Source organism: Solenopsis invicta, chromosome 16 (assembly GCF_016802725.1).
Source record: "Solenopsis invicta isolate M01_SB chromosome 16, UNIL_Sinv_3.0, whole genome shotgun sequence".
Classification (NCBI taxonomy): Eukaryota; Metazoa; Arthropoda; class Insecta; order Hymenoptera; family Formicidae; genus Solenopsis; species Solenopsis invicta.
The window spans coordinates 21,339,613-21,358,138 of record NC_052679.1 but is presented as its reverse complement, the minus strand read 5'-3'; the positions used below and the strand labels follow the sequence as shown (position 1 = coordinate 21,358,138).

Genomic DNA, 18,526 nt, shown 5'->3' with positions numbered 1-18,526 from the left:
TTCAGTAGACCCAGAGAGAGAGAGAGAGAGAGATTAGGAACCATCCCACGCATCCTCGGATATGATCTCGGCTGATATTCCAAGCCTTGTTCATATCGACCATCGATCTTGTCTTTCTCAAGTTATATGCACATCTAGATAACTTTGTCTCTCACGGTGTATTATATCTATGTCCCACGAAGAGGCATGGCTTCATGCCGCGGCAGAGATGCAGTTTCTTCCGTAGTTTCTAAATTTTTTTTTTTTTTTTTTGTTACTAGAAGATTGATTGACCAATATTTCGTTGACTTGTATCACACTTTCTTTCAACTATCGAAAAATAATTCCTTCCTCTATTTCACTGAAGAGTTGAGCGTCTACTATTAAAATACTTAGAATAATGTGCAATTGAAAATTAGTTGAGAATAGAATATTGTGCTTTGACATCTGCGCACAACGATTATACAATTTATTCTCCAATAGCTTCTTTCGTCATCAACGTAAAAGCCTTTAATTCTCCGAAGCTCGATTATCTTCTGTAAATCAATTTATTTTAATTTTTCAATCGTGAATGTAATCCGAAGCTATGAAAAATGCAGGCTCTTTAGATGATTGGATCCCAGTTGATTCTTCTTGTACGAGGTAAGTTTTTCGGTACTGACGATTTTTCTTCGCTCTCGGCGCGTTTCGGTGGATGGACACGAGGCGCGTTTAAGTATCCGGCAGATTCGAGCCTACGAGATCTCATCCATACGATGGTCACCGACAATGACGCTGCATCGACGTTCTGGGCGGGTAGCCCATCAGACTTCTCGACGTTCTTCGTCTCCCTCTCTGTCTCGTCCCGTCTTCGTCCGCTTCTTCGCTTCTCTCTTCTTCTCACGACCTTCGGTAGTCGGCGTTCCTTCTTTCTTTATTTCTTTCCCGACGTCGCTATGCGCCGCTTCGTCTCCATCGGCCTCTTCCTCCGCGAAGATCGCATTGTTCCAGCGGGTTCTATCTTTGTGAGGGCTCGCCGCCGCCTTCGAGAGCCCAATAACACGGGGAAGACCCTCGATCCCGATCGAAAGCCGACACATCGATCCGAGACGCGATCCGCGAACAGCTGAGAACAAAGAAGAGCCCAGTCTCTCTCTCGTCTTCTCCCTCTCTATCTTACATTGCGACAGATTATTGACAAGCATTGTTCCAACGCTCTCCCCACAGAATTGTTTTAACCAAAGACAAGCAATGGTTCAAAATCGGTATGGCACCGTCAGAAATGATAATGAGAAAATTTGACTACGCGCGTATTCCTCTGAATCGTGCATTATTCTTCCTCTTTCGTACTTAAAACTGCTAAGATTCTAGCGAATCCAATTTTTAACATTACTGCTACAATACCCGCGTTGTTTTTGAACTTTCCTTTGAAAGATATAAATAACTGAAATCGCATACCGAGACGTAACTTCATCAAGACTTGCAATCAGCAGCTTTAAGATGAACAGTGCAACGAAAACACTATAAATGATCGTGCTACGTAGAATATTTGTCAACATGTCGTGCTATTCGAGAACGACGTTGCTGTCACTAGGAAGACGCTAGGCAAGTGAATTGCTGTAAAGCACGTTGCATGTTTCTGTTGTACAATTATCTCAAGCCGCCGTGACTGGCAGAAATTTTTAATCCAGAGCCAAGATTTAAATGATCGGTGCACGTCGCGGCGACAGGCTCCATTAGAGCGACTCCGTCTCGCTGCGAAACGGGAATGAATTATGGAGGCGTTTAGAGGAACGTCAATCTAGAAAGTAGGAAAGAGGAAGTTCGATCGAGCGATTCAGGATGGGAAGCATTCGTCGCGAAGACAACAAATTTTTTCATGCTTAGCAGACGTGGTCATGGTAGTACCCCTTGCACATGCGTCTATTTTTTCTGTGTATACGTGCCTTGGCTATCCGTTTATGCAAAAACATTATCGACATCAATTAAAAATACAAGATGTACCGATTACATTTAAGAAAAGTAACAACAGAAAAAGGTCGTATCGATGTTTCTGTATAAATACTTGACTTGATATCTTGATCGACATTCGCTTTATGTATGTATAGAGATGCTCTCGATACGTCGTCGCATATCACTAGATCGCATGTATCGTTGCGCGTTTCATCAGTCTGCGATGATTCGTAATTATTGAACGAAGACGCTTGTAACAAACGCGATACAAAGCCCGATCAATTTCCGCTTACAGAATCGCTTACTCCGTTGAGTTGTTTCAACGCGGATGCGTATCGTGCAAGCAAGATGAATCGCTGCAAGGCACCTTATATTCCTTTCCCGATCGTAGGAGATCGCTTTCTCGAGCTGTCGTGACTGACGCGAATTTTTAATTCATCGACGCGATTCAAATGAAGCGAGTTCTCCTAGGCGACGGGCTCCATTAGGGCGACTCCGTCTCGGTGCCAGGAGCCCGAGAAGACGATGGCTCGCCGGGAGAAACGCGATGAGAAGAGGGTCGATCCATGCGATGTAGAAGGAGGATCTCGACGAAAACAACAGATCCTCTCGCCCCGTCCTCCATCCTCGCCGAGCGTATTCATAAAACCATCAAAATGGCTAGCGTTCATTTGTTCCTGCGATGTATCCGTGAAGCTGGCGGGGTCTGGTAAAATGATAGATGTACGCAGCATCCCCCTCGGTACGAGGGGCGCCATCGACGAACCTATCGGAGCGGAAGAGAGACGGGGCCAAAAAGAACGAGACAGAGAAAGAGGAAAGGGGGAGAGAGAGAGAGAGAGAGAATGATGTCGATCCATGAGGCGTTTCTTGTGAGAGAGAGAAGGATAGACGGCGGATAAAGAGAGAGGGGACTTTGCGAGCCAGAGAGATTGGAGCACTCTGGGAGGGGTATTCCGAGGGATGTATTGATGGTCCTGGAAATTGAAAACGCGCCCGGCCAGCCGAAGTGGGTTTGGCTTCCTTCTCTTGTCCCGATTGTTTCCGTCGGCTGGAATTTCGAAGCAAAATGGCGCTCGATTATGGTGATATCAATGATCTAGGTTGTCGCGTTTTTAACATTTTCCATAGCTTTTTTCTGGCAACTGGCTCATCTTGTTTCTCATGAAGAGTATTTTCCAATGGCTGCTTTATTATAGTATCTCCTTTTTTATTACATTTTTATGACCAACGACCAATAAAGTATTGTTATGTTTTCCTATAAAATTGTATTTAAATATTTAATTATTATCGAAGAAAATATTTTTAAACATTAAATTTTTCATTCTCGAAGATACTTTAATCGCCAAAATAAATTCAGAATTACTCACAAAATGTGAAACGTGTCGCGAGTACGTACGTTACATACGATTCGAGACAGCGTGACTCGCGCCGTATCTCCGGCGACCGCGATACCATATTGAATTCGTATTTATTCGTGGCGATCAAGGCTGATTTGAATTATGCTTTCTATCCGCGCTGGTCCTTGTAAGGCGGTTGATCGGGGCAGACAGTCGTAACAGTTCGTAAACGTTAATTGAGAGCTATGCCAGCCATGCAAGTCCGTATCGCTGACAGGACCTCCATTGTCGCATCGAGGGTTGCGTCGTCGAGCGGGACCGACGTTTCCTTCGAGAGTCGAAAGAGATGACGTTGTGGGCCCAAAATAAGGCACACGGCTATACGCGTCCGTGACTCTTCAAAAAATATTTTAGGACCCTCTTTAAGAACTGTAGGAATTTTTTAAGCTCGCAAAAATTCTCAAATTTTATTAAATATTATTGAGATTGCAGAATGTTCTTCCAATCTTAGATACTAGAGGCGGCATATAATACATTAAGAGAAAGAAATTACATCTGTAAGTTACGACATCCGCATTTTCCGATTATTTAATCCGCAAAAAAAAAGGATGTTCTTTTAGATTTACGATATTTCTAATAGCACGTATTTCGAAGTATTCGTTTTTTTTACTCGCGTGAGTTCGATTATAGGACGCTAGGATAGATTGAATTTCGTATTCATAACTCCATAGAGCTCAGTATAACGCACCACTCGACAACGATACATCATATCGTCGAATGAAAAAGTGACCGGAGCGTAGGCAGAGGGGTATGAAAGATTCGAGAGAGGATGGCAAAAGGGAGAGTGGCGAGAGGGGAGAGAAAGAGAGAAAGAGAGGCAAATTTTGGCGAAGGGAGAGAGATAGATAGAAAGCTAGTGGTTGTGGATGGCCGCTATCAGGGACTCGCTATGATTAATGATCGAGTACAATACTGTTTTCATTAAACTCATTTCACTGCAGCTCGCATGTACCGCCGCGCTATGGGCGACCTATGGCCCGGGGCATACGCCCGCCCTTGGGCCCTTTTTCATGTCGGCGGTAGGGTCGGTCGGTCGGTCGCTTGATTATGACGTCTCCATAAGGCTCGACCTTGGCCGATTCGAATAGCGCTCGACTGAATTCGGCCATTGTTGCGCGAGCTTCATCTCAAATTCGTCAGCTCCACGGGTTCGTAATCATCTTTGTTGAAATTACGTTTTGTGATCGTGCACCGGGTACCGATCACATCTCTCTTCGAGAGCCGTACCTCACGAGAGTGAGGTCCTTCACCCCTGCTTGACACCTCTCAGATGCGAGAACGTCGTTAATTACGGTCAGCGTTCATTACATCACAGCTACTCTTTCAATCTAATTTTCTAGCTAATTTACTAGCTCCTCGTTACAGTTTATTAATTGATCAATTATAATTAATACGCTAGATAAACCTTATTTTCCATGACAAGTCACGTTATTACAGCATTTTTTGTCTCACAACTCACAAGACTTTTGTACGTGACTTCATCTTTCTTGCGATAATGATTACAATAATATACTTTCGTAATATCTTTTTGTTCGATCGGACTAATCATTACTTCTAGGATGAAGCCAAAGAGTCTGAGCCTCCGGAAGACGATCCATGGGCAGGACTTCCTTACACCGTAGATCTGGAAACTGGTAAGCTTATTTTGAAAATTGTTTATCTGTTATCCTTTTTACATTTACGTTTAACAAAAAAAAAGAAAGAAAGAGTTTAGCTCATTAAAATCGATATTGAGCAAGCTATTTTATAATCAGAGTTAAGGGAAGAATTATAATTAATTCTTTTATTTCTCCCGCATATCGTTCGCAATTTTTCTTCCATTGTGCGTTTATCGGAGTTGATCGAAATCCTGTTTTTGGATACCAATTAAAGAGTCAGTCGGCGCACATGCTGTGCATGTTTCACGTTGGTCCGTGTGCCGGCAAGAACAGCTAAATACATCTGGCGCTCGCGGCTCTTTACGTCGGAAGCGTATCGAATTAACGCGGCAATTTGTAAGAGCCAATCCGAACATTCACTATAGTCCGAGCCTGCCGCACCTGGCCGCACCTTTGCGCGGCTAATTAGCATAAACACGCCGACCGAATGCACTTCGCTGGCCATTCTTTTCAAAATATACCATATACCGTGAAATATCTCATCGCCATGCATCGTGAAAAAAAACATATAATTGAAGACGTACGGTCTTAAACGCATTAAGTGCCAAATTATAAACAGTTTAATTACTTTGTAAAAATTATAAGCCTTAATAACGGCGTTTAATCAAAAATACTAAAGTAATTAAATTGATTATTATAGTTTTCCATAAATCGCATTTGTTAAGTGACAGAATATTTTATATTTATGTAATTAAATAATTTAGCCACTTGAAAAATAGAGACGCAGTGTAAGATCAACAGAATTATCGTGCAAATGGAATGTACATCACATATATAACAGTTGGTAGCGGACGCGTTAATAGACCAAGCTGCATCTCGTCCTCTTTTTTTTTTTAATCGTTTCTTTGGCATTCTAGCCGCGCGCTTTCTGTCGCATAATAAAAAGGGAGGTAAGTACGTTAGCGGCGAGAAATGTTATGCGACACGAACCGCATGTGGGAGAATGTCGAGGACACTCGCGCGAATGTCGGGAGCAAGAGAGATGGAAAGAGACTGTAACGAGCGCGCATGCAACGCGCCGCGGCGTCTACCTGCATGCCAAGGTGCACTTTGTTCAGGTATATAACTACGGGTTTCCAGGCAGGCAGGTTCCAGTTCCGGAGGACTCGAGGCTGGGGAGTGGCTTCAGGAACGCCCTCGCTACCTTCCTCCCTACCTCTCCTTTCCAACCCCACCAGCCTGTCCAGCCCTTCTGTCGGGTTCGGTTCCCCCTCTCTCTTTCTCTCTTCTTCTCTCATCCTCCCCCCCTCCTGTCTCTTTCTCTCTCTGCATTTAATTACTTTGCGCCCGACAGAATATACGCCTAGCTACGAGACACTCTGCGTCGAGCGTGCTATCAACGGTTGACGAAGGGTTCGCTTGTTAAATTCTCCTTAGAAATTCATATATTGATGTCCCACTCATACGTAACTGCGAGGATTATCTTCAGACAATAGACAATTTTGGGAATGTTTGAGAACCAGGGAAATTTGAACATTGCATCGTCTTTACGTAGAACTTGGAAAAATACTTGATATTAAATGTCTTAACAGTACGAAGCGAATTCTCTCACATTAAATTACTAAATTATTTTTTTTATTATCTTTTCTCACGTTTTTATTAATATTTAAAAAGGTAAAATTTTATTTACATGCATAGAGTTGTGTCTTTTTTTTAATTTTCTTTCTCAACCGTAGTATTGACATGCAATTTGTCCGCGTTTCAAAAATATATTGAAAAACTAAGAAGATTAGCATAAGAAAGCTCTATAATTCAAAGTATTCCTTCGTTTGACGACGAAATGGATTAATCGGACAGAGCGGTAATAACTTTTTGAGCAGAGAATGGACCAAGAAGAGCAGCAGAGCTCATTACGCGGTTATCTCGTCGTCGATCAATCGAGATATTCGGCGCATGGCGTGTATGATTAATGAGTTACTAGACTAATACATAAGAAATTCTTCCATCATCCTTATTCCGTAGGGCTTGATGGGAGAAAATGGTGGTCCGACGTAACATAAAGCAAAAGAGCTGCGTGATGCGTGCGCTGAAGTAGAAATGGCGAGTTGATGACTAGAAATTAATTGTAAAGCTAAATATAAAGTAGTCGAAGTAAATTCCAATGCAAGTCGTAAAGCTTACATTTATACGAAAAATTATTTGCAGCTAATCTCCGTTGCAGTTATGATACATGCGGTTGTTATTACACATGAAAGAACGATTTGCGAAAGTATCTAAAAATTTAACTGGATACAGATCTGAAACTAATGTTGAACATTAATAATATAAATAATTGTGACGGATGTTTAAACACGATGAGCAATGCTGCAAACAATTTTGATATTTTAGCTAGTTTGAGAGCCCTATGTAATTAATTAAAATAGTCTATAAAAATTATTTTGAAATTTCTATCTAGCTAAATTTTTAAATACTTTAGTAAAACCATTCTTTTTATGTACACATTAATTTATTTATTTAAGATACATATAGAAAAATATGTGTAAATAACGCGCTATTGCTTCTCTTGACAATTTGTACAACATATTTCATATTTTTGATTAATTCATGATTTAATTTTTCCATAGTTGGCTTAATATCATAAATAAGAAATCTTATTTCTCAGTCTGTATTAATTTTGTTTCAATACAAATTTAAATCGGAGTTTAATATTTAAAGTTAAGAGTCTTTATAATTAAATATTACAAAAAGTTCCGAAAGAGATATTGATTTTTATCGCTATTTTCTAGGAAGGGAAATTGGCTTAGTATTTATCTTAAAAAAATTTATCTAAAAAATTTGTGACGCTTATAACGCGAGCTGCATTGGCATTTGCATGAAAAATCATTATATATTCACAAAACGAATTTCGTGCCAATCGCGATATCCGCGCGCAGGGTTGGTGGCTCGAAATGAAAAGAAAAGAGGAATAGATGAAAGGCGGCAGCATATACGTTACCACCGCAGCGCAAGGTGCTTGTACCAATTTGACGAAGCATGATGGATTATGCGGCGGGCCGTATGTAAAAAATTTACATTCACGGAATAAATTATCATCGCATTGTCTTGAGCGCGAGCGCGTTAGATACGCCTTGCACGTTATGTTCAACATATCGTGTAAATATGTCTCGACTAAATACAAAAATCTATAGAGCCGTGTCTATGTTTTATTCAGCCGATCGTGGGTTGCATAATTATCGAAAATATTCTTGCGCGGTTCGGCCAAGGTGAAACCTACGTTCCGAACGTCGGTACTATTATTGTGGACATATGGAACTTCATAGCAATGTTCGCGTTCAATGATCGACTGTAATAAGCGTAACCGGTTCGTGATACTTTTAAATTTATTATTACGATACGTCTATGCGAGCGGAAAGGTTCGAATACTCGCGTAGCCGACTATTAGCACCTTCGATCCTGAATAACCTTTATCGAGATCGACGTTATGCCAAGAGATCGGTTTTCGTTACGCCTGGTGAGATTCAAGTCGTGTAATGGGCGTTCAACCTCAACAACTCCGCCTTCTTAGATATGCCCGCGACATTATCTGCGACTGCGACTATACGACTGGAAGAGAATAAACCATACGAGATTATCTCGCACAGAAACTCTATATAAATTCAAAACAATTTACCGATCAATTGCATTCATCGGACACTGAGTCATATATTACGCAAAGAATGTTTAAAAAATTAATTGCGAAGAAAAAATTTTAATTAGTGAAAGATAAATTTATGAAACTTTATATATATATATTTTTTAAAATAAATTTGAAATGACATTATTCGATCGCTATTTATATTAACAGCGAGCATGTTGATATTGTTTATAAAAATAGATTTCTTTCAACTCTTTTGAGTTTAGTGGTACACACAAATATTAAGCTATGTAGTTTAACTAAGATTTGTTACAAAGAAAATGTTTCAATTTTGAAGGAAAAGTTTACGATTTAAATACAATCATAAAATATAAAAAAATATTTATATATAGAATCGAAAAGTTCTCGGATCTATCATAAAAAATTTTGACAATATTACTTTCGTGTAGCGATTATTCAAATATAATTAATAGTATAAATGTCTGATGATATTTATACACAATGTAATGTTTTCAAACTTTTTGTTTTTAATGATTAGAAAAATAATTATTAAGATAGAGAAATGTTATTGATTGATATAATATATAGATGCGAGGAAAAACGCCCGCAATAAGCAATGTTATTACAATTTAATATTTTATTTCTTAGATTCATCATATTACATGTACTGTTTTTATATTTTGGCTTTATTTTTGTATTTAGCGATCTCTTTACGAATAATTAAACGATATATGTCTCATTTCTAAAAAGAATTTAGACCCAAAAAGGTTAAATAAGTGACATTTTGATATTAGATACATAGAGAATATCACATGCTATCATAATTAAATATTTCTACCGATTTTGTATTGAAAATTTATTGTTGTTGCTAACATTCATAAGATAGCAAACGCTGTTTATTCTAATACTTTGTTGTATTCATAATTAATACATATTAATACTTTCTATTATTTTGTTTTATTATTTTGGTAATGTAATGGTAATTGAAATATTTTATTATTAATATTTATTTGCTGACGTAAACGAATAATTACGATGATTAATATTTCAGTTCATATTGTATTATTTTAATAATTTATTTTGTATTTAATATACTTGATATTTTAATCATTACTAGTTAAAGTTAGTCAAAAACTCATGCTCAACTAAAAGATATATAAAGTGAACTATCTCCTGAATCAAAATGTTATGAATAATTTTCTTTTAGTGCAACGCATAGAATTTTGTATCATTTTTTTCAAATCAAACATCTTTTTACTACAGTTGCAAAGAATATTTAAAAAATGCTTTTGTTAGATGAAGTCAATACTTATCTTTAATCGTGATGTAATCGACAGCAATATAAATTTACATTTTAAAACAGAATTGAAGCCCACGAATATTTTGCATCGTGTTCTGATGAAGAAGCATTTAGCTCATGATACAAAAGACAACGCAATTTCCTCAATATTTCGGTGAACCGAGGGAACGAGCTGTATATCGATACGACGAATAGAGGGACAGCGAAATTGGGATTGGTGGGGAACTCTCGATGGGAACGCATGCGTAAGCGCATAAAACTGAACATCTGCCACGTGCGCGGGCGGCGCGTAGTGCGTGAACTAAAATCACGAGGGGGAAGAGGGATAGAAAGCATGGCCGCATCCGCCATGCGCGGCCGCCCAGGCACGATCAACTAATTTTCTGTCAATTTCCAATTTCAATATCGGGATTCGCTAATTAAGGGATAGAAACCGTGTTAGAGGAGCATGTAAGATAAGAGAGATCTTATCCAACTTCATTACATTACATTCATGAAGTTCAGAGGTAAAACGGATCAATCTTCTCTTCAGGTAAAATTGAGTTTTTTTTTGTGCTGTTCTGTTCCGTAAGTGAACTCATTAAAAGTAGTGCGCGAGTATTTCCGTGAGCTTTTTACCCTACATATAACGAAAGCATCATTTCATGTCGTTACATAATTCTTATCGTTTATTGCAGAGAAATAAACCACAAAGTGAATAATATCCAACTTTCCAAAAATTCGTTTAATTAATTTACTTTTTATTTTTTTGTAAACAATGTAAGAGAGATTTTAAAAGTTATCAAGATAATCTATTTTGATCGACAACGCGTAGGTACGTGAAGTGTGTCAGATTGGGTAATCCATTTTTTTTTTTTTTTTAATTTTGTAACCACCATAATTACAAATTATTTTACAATTACAATCACGATGCTTTTACGACGATGAGCGGATTAATAATGGTACATGTCTCATATTGTCTCATATCGTCAAATACAAAAAGATGACGTGAAAAAGATAGAAACGAGAAAATGCAGTCGACAGCAAGGAACGATAGACGCAATCGATAGATTGCCGCGTTGTGTTAATTTCCGTTCCGATTCGTCAGGGATTACCCTCAGGGCGAGGGAAGAGAGGAGAAAAAATAATATCCGACTATCTCCACGCATGGCAATAGCCGTGACCGATTCCTGCCGAAGTGGATTTGGAATTAGACGCGGGAACCCCACTTCGGACCGCACTCCACTCCGTAACGGGTGCCCCGCGATTCCCGAAAACTCCTTGTCATCCCTCTTTTCGAATAACTGCAAAAAGTCAGCTTCGACTACGATCCCCTCTTCTACGTGCCCTACTTAATCTCTCTAGAAAAACTGGACGTTTCGAGGATTGTAATAATCGGGAACGAGTGCGCAAAGGATCAAAGGATTATATTTTTGTAGCAAGAAAATTTCTCGTTGGAAAGCGACGCCTCAGTTCGCCGTCGTTCGTTGTTCAGCGGACAATTTTTGTGAACGCGATTCGATTCCTCGCCACGTCCCGTGAGGGAATCAATATTTGGAGCTGTGCGTGTTCCGCCATGTTAGGCCAGCTACACGAACGGCGGGGGCCTCCATGGGGGATATGTCTGCGAGGGCAGCTGGCGAGGCGTGTATGGGGGTTACAGGGATACTCGGAGCCATGACTTGCTACATCCACCCCTGTAACACGAGCACGCACCATTACTCATATCGCGGCTCGTTGCACGCCACGGATTCGGGACGAATCCAGGAGGGCACTTCCAGGAAGCCTCGGGATGAAAATAGGCGGCAACAATAGCCGCGACGTCATGTCTAGCTTCGTGCCAACGCAATAGACAGCGCAAAAATATAATCGCGCCAGTACAACATTGTGTAACGCAAAAATAGAATCGCATCGAAGTTAAAACATTTTGCGAAAGTGCAGCGCTCATAATGTACGATTTCACTTTTGAAACGATTCGAACGTAATTAAGCTTAATAGTATACACAACAGTACCATTGTAAAGTTATTTCTTTATGAAATTTGTTTAAACGGTAAAAAACGTCTATTATACGTCGAATTGTTCACGATCTAAAACCATTTTCTCCTAGAAAAGATTTTCATCTGCGTTCAAGCACTCCTATTATATATATGTATATACGATTCGCAATAACTGTAGATGAGAGAAAACGTTCGACTTTTGCGACGTGTACCATATTGTGCTTTCGCGTATGTATTAAATACACAGATTCGCGCGAGAAACTAACTATGTAACTAATTAAACTGTGAATTCCACCTTCGGTGAAAACCGGCCGTTCGTCATGCGAAACGGCGATGTTCGACGAAATTATCGCGAATAATATCACGCCAGCGCAGAACATACGGGCATTATCTGTAATGAAGGCTGACATTGATAAATATAATTGTAATAACGTATTATGTTTCACAGTGCTCGCAAACCGAGTACGAATGCCAATCGCAACGTTCAGCGTAATTATGTCTGCCCGGATTGGTCAAGCCAATCCTTCGTCCGAGCACTTTAATTAATCCCTTCGTTAATCTCATATTAATAAAATGGAATACGCAGAGAGAGAGAGAGAGAGAGAGAGAGAGAGAGAGGGAGGGAGGGAGAAAGAGAGAGTCGCTATAGAGCGTCCATTTTAAAGCCGCGTCGACGTGCTCAACAAAAGGGCCGGATTCCTTCTCGACGAGCACGAGCGGCTGCTCCTTCGCTTCTTCGCCACGTCCTTCGTATATCTCAAACGTTTCAATCCTATCGGCGGATTAAAACATTAACATAAAACTCGTATTAGAGTCAAGCTGCACAGAGTGTCGGAGATGACGACAGTCGCCAGTAACGATGAAAAATTAAGTTCGTGGCATCTCCTCTTTCCTCTCTTCCTTTTAGCTTTTCGAAGTTCTCGCCGCCGTACAATAGAGCTTGTCTACAGTCTGTAGAAGTCGTTACCTGGTTGAGATCGTCTCTACGATTTTGTGAGGTTTTTTGCAAATCATGCTAGTTCTATAAGCGGCCGATGTGCCTCGCGGCTCGTCGAAATCTCACCGAATTCGACTTTCGACTTCTGCTACCGGATAATAACACAATATGGCCGTTCCTTTTGAGAGGAAAATTTTTTCCATTCACCATTCGTGATAGTAGCAGGTTTTTCCCGATGGTTTATCGCTATTCGGAGAAATTGTAAATTACTGAGAATATTAGAATTTATTGAGGACGCTTTTATCTTTTTCAAATAAAAATGCGCATTTTGTACAACTTGAACATTTCTACTGTTACCGGATAAATCGTATTAGAACACGAAGTATTCTTGACTAAGCTGGCTAAAACACGAACTCGAGTATGTGGAAAGAATGCAAAGCCAAACATTAAATAAACAAAAGACTGGATTGCTAGTACACCGAGGCGAGGTTCTTCTGGTAGAATCGTGTTGGTTTAGGATAGATATGTATCAGACCGCATGGGTTAAGGTCAGCCTGTCACCTCAAGTACCATTAGCCCTTTCTAGACACCCTCTCCGTTCTACCTCCAACCTGTCATTAATGCATCAAGGTATTTTTTGTCGATGGTCGACTTTCCTGAGAATCTCTCGCAAGCAATAAAAGGAACGGCTATTTCGTATCAATCAGACATCGGAATGGACTGTGTATAATGGGAAGCAATAATAGTACACGTAGATACTTATTTAAAAGGCATACTTATTCGCAACTTTAATCATAATATTCATTACAATTAGTCATTATTCTTAAGAAATTCAAGAAAGGAATCTGCAAATTGCCATTGCTCTTCTTGAAATTGATATAATGAATGCATATAGTTGCAATATATTACCAGAGAAAAATATAACGTAACGAAATATATGCATATTAAACATTCGAATTATAGATGACATTTGAAAGACGAAGTTTTTCGTAAATCAATTAAAATAATTTTACATGATTATGCATGGCGAATTAATCGGAAAAGTTTTTCATGAAAATCATTATCTACGTTTTAATAAATTTCTCCACTTATCTCCAGAGGAGACGAAAGTTCTTTCACATACGAAAAGTATAATAATAGTTAGAGATTGACCGATTTAAAATCTGTGTTGTCATGTGGGTTACTATGTCCCGTGGAAGAATTTGTGCATCACCACAACTTGCAACAAGGAACTTTGGAAGTCAAACCATTATAAATCAGCATTTGTGAGTTAGACTAAGAAGCAAGTGTGGCAATAAATTTACTATATTAATATACATTAGTTCAAATTAAATATTACTGTCAAGAATCAACATTTCTGTAGCAATTCCTATTTTGTTCAATTAATGAATTTATTAAATTGACGCGTTTATGCTTTTTTATTTAATTATAAATAAAGACCTATTATTAAAAAATTATTTTATCTGCAGAATTCAAATTTTATCCGAAATGATACCAATTTGTATACTGTAAATCTTCCAGTACAAAGGACGTTATTCTGGATATAAAGTCATGATAGCATCTGTCTCTCAAAGTACGTTTCTCGCGGTTCTCCAACGCTCGACTTTGCTCACTTTTGCAAAGTGACCGATAAAACTTGGGATTTTATTGGACAGGCGATGCGTTACAATAAAATATTCCTTACGAGTTACCGTACTTTGCTCGGCGCGAGTTGGACGATAAAGGGCATACCTGAAGGAAGCACCGTCGTGTCGCTTCGTGTCTGGCCGGTTGGCGAACGCCTCCGAAATGACGGGTTAAGCCGGAAGGAGATAGGTAACGGGAGACGAAGTTTTCGGAAGTCGAAATGAGAAAAATGCACCTTCTAAGCATGACTCGACTACCGCGTGGTTCTCGTGGTGGACGCGTGGCCATCAAAAAGTGCAAGCTAGACACGAAGAGAGAACGTCATACTATGAGGTGGCAACAATGCTCATTGACGGGCACCACCAGATCGAGAATGACTTGTACGTATGAGGTGTTAGCAAGGTTTCTGACCTCGTTTTCAGAATTCTTCCTTGCGTACGAGAGTGCCGTCTTGATTACCTTGCTTTTTCTGTGTGACGAAACGGGAGGACTCGGATTTTGCGATTAGCCCGCTTGACATTTGAATCCACGATCTTAATTCCGTGCGTCTTGCTATTTTTAATTTATTTTAATCGTGTTAGAGATGTGCAAATAGTTCAAATAGTGCGAATCGAATCAAATCGAATCATAGTGGATTTAATTTGATTCGTTTTTGAATCAATTGAATCTGAAAGACTCGAAATCGAATAGTTCGAAAATTTCGAATCATCAATAAAAATAGGCGATCTGTTCGAAATCAAATTATCGATGATTTGATAACTCGATTTCAAAACAATCGGTGATTTTGATTGTTTCTCTCATTTATATTTCTCGCGCGAGAAATATACCAATCTTGTCAGCGTACTCATCTCTCGTGTTTGATTGTCGATTTCTAAAACTGTTCTAACGTTTTTTAATCTTTTAAATTATTTGAAAAATTTGTGTACATGATAGACAATCATCTTCGTAAATTTTTTTAAATATTTTATAGGTATTTTATCAAATTTAGAATTTTATAAAATTTGAAAATATTTGCTCCATTATATTTTCTCAATGATGCTGTCATACTTCGATTAGTAACATAATTTATATGATAGGTATTCAATGCTCATTTATCAAGATAGCATCCGCATTTATTGTCCACAGTATCCATTATACATTTTTATTCAGTAAATCATTTTTTGTAATTATTTTCAAAAATTTTTGCAAATAATTACCTATTAAAGATCTGCAACGCCAATCATTTTATTTTAAATTAATATGTAATGTGAATCTGCGAAAATTTTGTTCAAATTCAATCCGAATCAAAGTGATTCGTTTTAACATGAAAATTTTATATTCGATTTCGAGCATGTTATCAAAGATTCGATTCAATTTGATCTCACAAAATGCTTGATTCGCGCACCTTTTAAATCGCGTGTAACAATAGAAATTGATCTCGTCATTTAATAAATTATAGCTGCAAAAGATTCACCGTCTTTGATATAATTATGATCAATGCTTAGTGCTCCTTTCTTGATTCTAGATTAAAGAAATCTAACGAGACGTGGCAAGATCTAAATACGTTGCGCATGCATTTTTATTTCAGAGAAACACGAGTCTATTAATTTTAACCATATCAATTGCACTATTTGACGTAGCTCTTCGTGTTTACTTCCACGATTACCGAACCGTGTCATGACGTATTCACGGATCTGCAAACTGTTTGCTCGAAAAGAGAGGTGTGACATCGTTTTTGTGAGCGTATTCGATTACGCGGCATGTCCGTTGTCTGAGCGATGACCAACGTTTTTCTGTCGCCATTATTCCCTTAATTACGTTACCTTACCGTGAATTTCGATACCCGGCTTCGTTTTACAATTGCTGGTACAATTTACGTTTCATTGTTAGTCAAGATAGTTATCGGATGTCCGAAACCGGTAAAGCTGAACGTAACCATGAAAATACTTAAACTACAAAATTCATCTGTGATATACTTTCTTCTATAGATCACGAGATTTTACAGAAAAGCATTTCTGAAATTTTGTATGGTATCAAGATAATTAAGTGTTACGCTACTAAAAACAATATACAACATTACAATTAATTTATGCTACTATTCAACTGATTTACTGCTACAATTCCGCGGTCAACGATTCATGTATTAATCATTACCCTGGAATGATGGTTAAAAGTGATTGCGCGTAATTTTAATTTCCGACGGTAAGAACGATGAAGAATTTATCGCCTTGCACATCGTTGTATTAAGTGTTACGGAGGTAATCGTCGAGTCAGATGTATGCTAAAGGAACAGTAAACGGGTTCAGGCCACTTTCCGACGGCATGTTGCTATTGAGCGCGCTGTTGAATAATAAACTCGCATTACGCGTTTGACGAGGAAACGAAGAGAAAAAGTCAAAAGGAGCCGTGTCGGTGTCAGCCGACGTTCCGGAACGAGCCTGGAATATTGGCGGAATATTGGAAAGCACAACTTCATGCAGCTACTATTATTTATCGGCTGCATAAAGTGTCCCAGGTTGCGTTCTTCAGGACAATTCCGCAGGATCGACTGCGTATTGTTACGTTACAGTTTTGTCGATGGTCCTATAGTTCGTTCGCGGCGGCATACTGGCAGATACAGTGATTTGCACTTATTGGTTAATAAATCAGCGCTATGGTGCTACGTTTGCCATTAGGTGCCGATATTCTTCGACATATTCATGATGAAGTGACGTTGGCATGGTAAATTGAAATAGCGTCACTCTCCTCAATAGTCTGGCTTGAGCTACGAAATTCATAGGAAACGACGCGAAACGTTTCAGCTCTTGATTGTGGAAAGCAATAAGTGTTAACCAGTCAAGTTATAATTATAACATTTGTGTTTGGCATAACCACAATTATTATATGACAAAATATCGATTAACTATATATTTCCCTTCCCAGTTTGAAACGATATCAATTTGACGTCAAAGACAATCAACGCGTCTATATTTCACTACCACTACGACGCTTACTGGTTCTCGACTTTCTTGGACTTTTTTTAATATCAGATATTAATCTACATTAATTTTACAATTTTATCTTGAACATGAACTATTTATTATTTATTATATTTATTTATGTGCGTGTCACCCTCGAGTGATTTATTTATTTATGTGCGTGTCACTCTTAGTTTAGACATGTCTCTATGTTTTGGTTTTTTGGTCATTCGTGGATAAATAGGAGATGTCACATCAATATTTGTTTCAAAGATACTGCTGTATTATTCAATTTTTATTTATGTCAGTTTTATTTACCGCTGAAGAAGACTTTGTGTAGCTCGAAACACACGGTCATATTGAAAGTTATTATTTTTAATTTGATAAATATTTACATGTGTCGATTCCTTGGTTACATAAAAAGTTAATGTTGTTACTTTCCAAATTTCAAATTTATTAACTACACATGTATGTAATTTGAAATTATTTTTTCGTTTACTTTTGTATTGTTATTAAGCCTATTAATTTTAAATTATTGTTTATAGTATGATAATATTACATTTTCTGATTTTATATTTACAGAAATGATATATTAATACGGTATTTTGTTGGAAAGAATACATTTTTTATGGATTTGTAATAGAAGTTACGGTTCATTTAATTTATAAAATTTTTCCAATTTTTGAATCAACAATTTGTCAATATGAAAAATTATCTTGAACTGTATCGTTGTCGCTGACGATCAAGGATCGACCATGGTCGCAAAGTTTATGCATTCATCAGAGACCTATAGCCACTGTCAAGCAGCCTAGAGTGCGCATAATAAGTATACTGACCGTATCGGTGGCAATTATGAAATTATTCCAATATATGCCGGTGGATCTCGAACTGCGTTTGAATGAGAGTGACGACACAAGAATAAGGGGTATCAATGGAGCGGGCATTTGACAGGATTTAGATAGCATCTTAACAGCAGTGGTTTACAAGCTTTATCATCCGGCGGTTTTAACCTAGTGACTGGCTGTTAGAGTGGCTAGTCACTGTGAGGACTAAATATATTTATGCGAATGTATAAAAATATTGCTAATCACAAATTACAGTAGTAATAGATCTCTTTTATCCTCACAAGTTATCTCTATAACTTTCACATACTTTTGTTCTTTGTACCTGAATTGTTGCGTTAAACGTTATATACATCAACGTTTCA

At 38.3% G+C, this 18,526-nt stretch overlaps 1 protein-coding gene across 7 annotated transcripts in view; it reads left to right on the top strand.

Annotated features, from left to right (window-relative positions):
- Positions 1–18,526, top strand: part of LOC105193215 (segmentation protein cap'n'collar) — a 112,206-nt gene that overhangs the window by 39,645 nt on the left and 54,035 nt on the right. For all 7 annotated transcript variants that reach the window (XM_011157583.3, XM_011157582.3, XM_011157584.3 and 4 more), the window contains exon 3: positions 4,870–4,945. In XM_011157583.3, the coding sequence (XP_011155885.1) occupies positions 4,870–4,945 (76 nt within the window). The remainder of the gene's footprint in view (positions 1–4,869; positions 4,946–18,526) is intronic.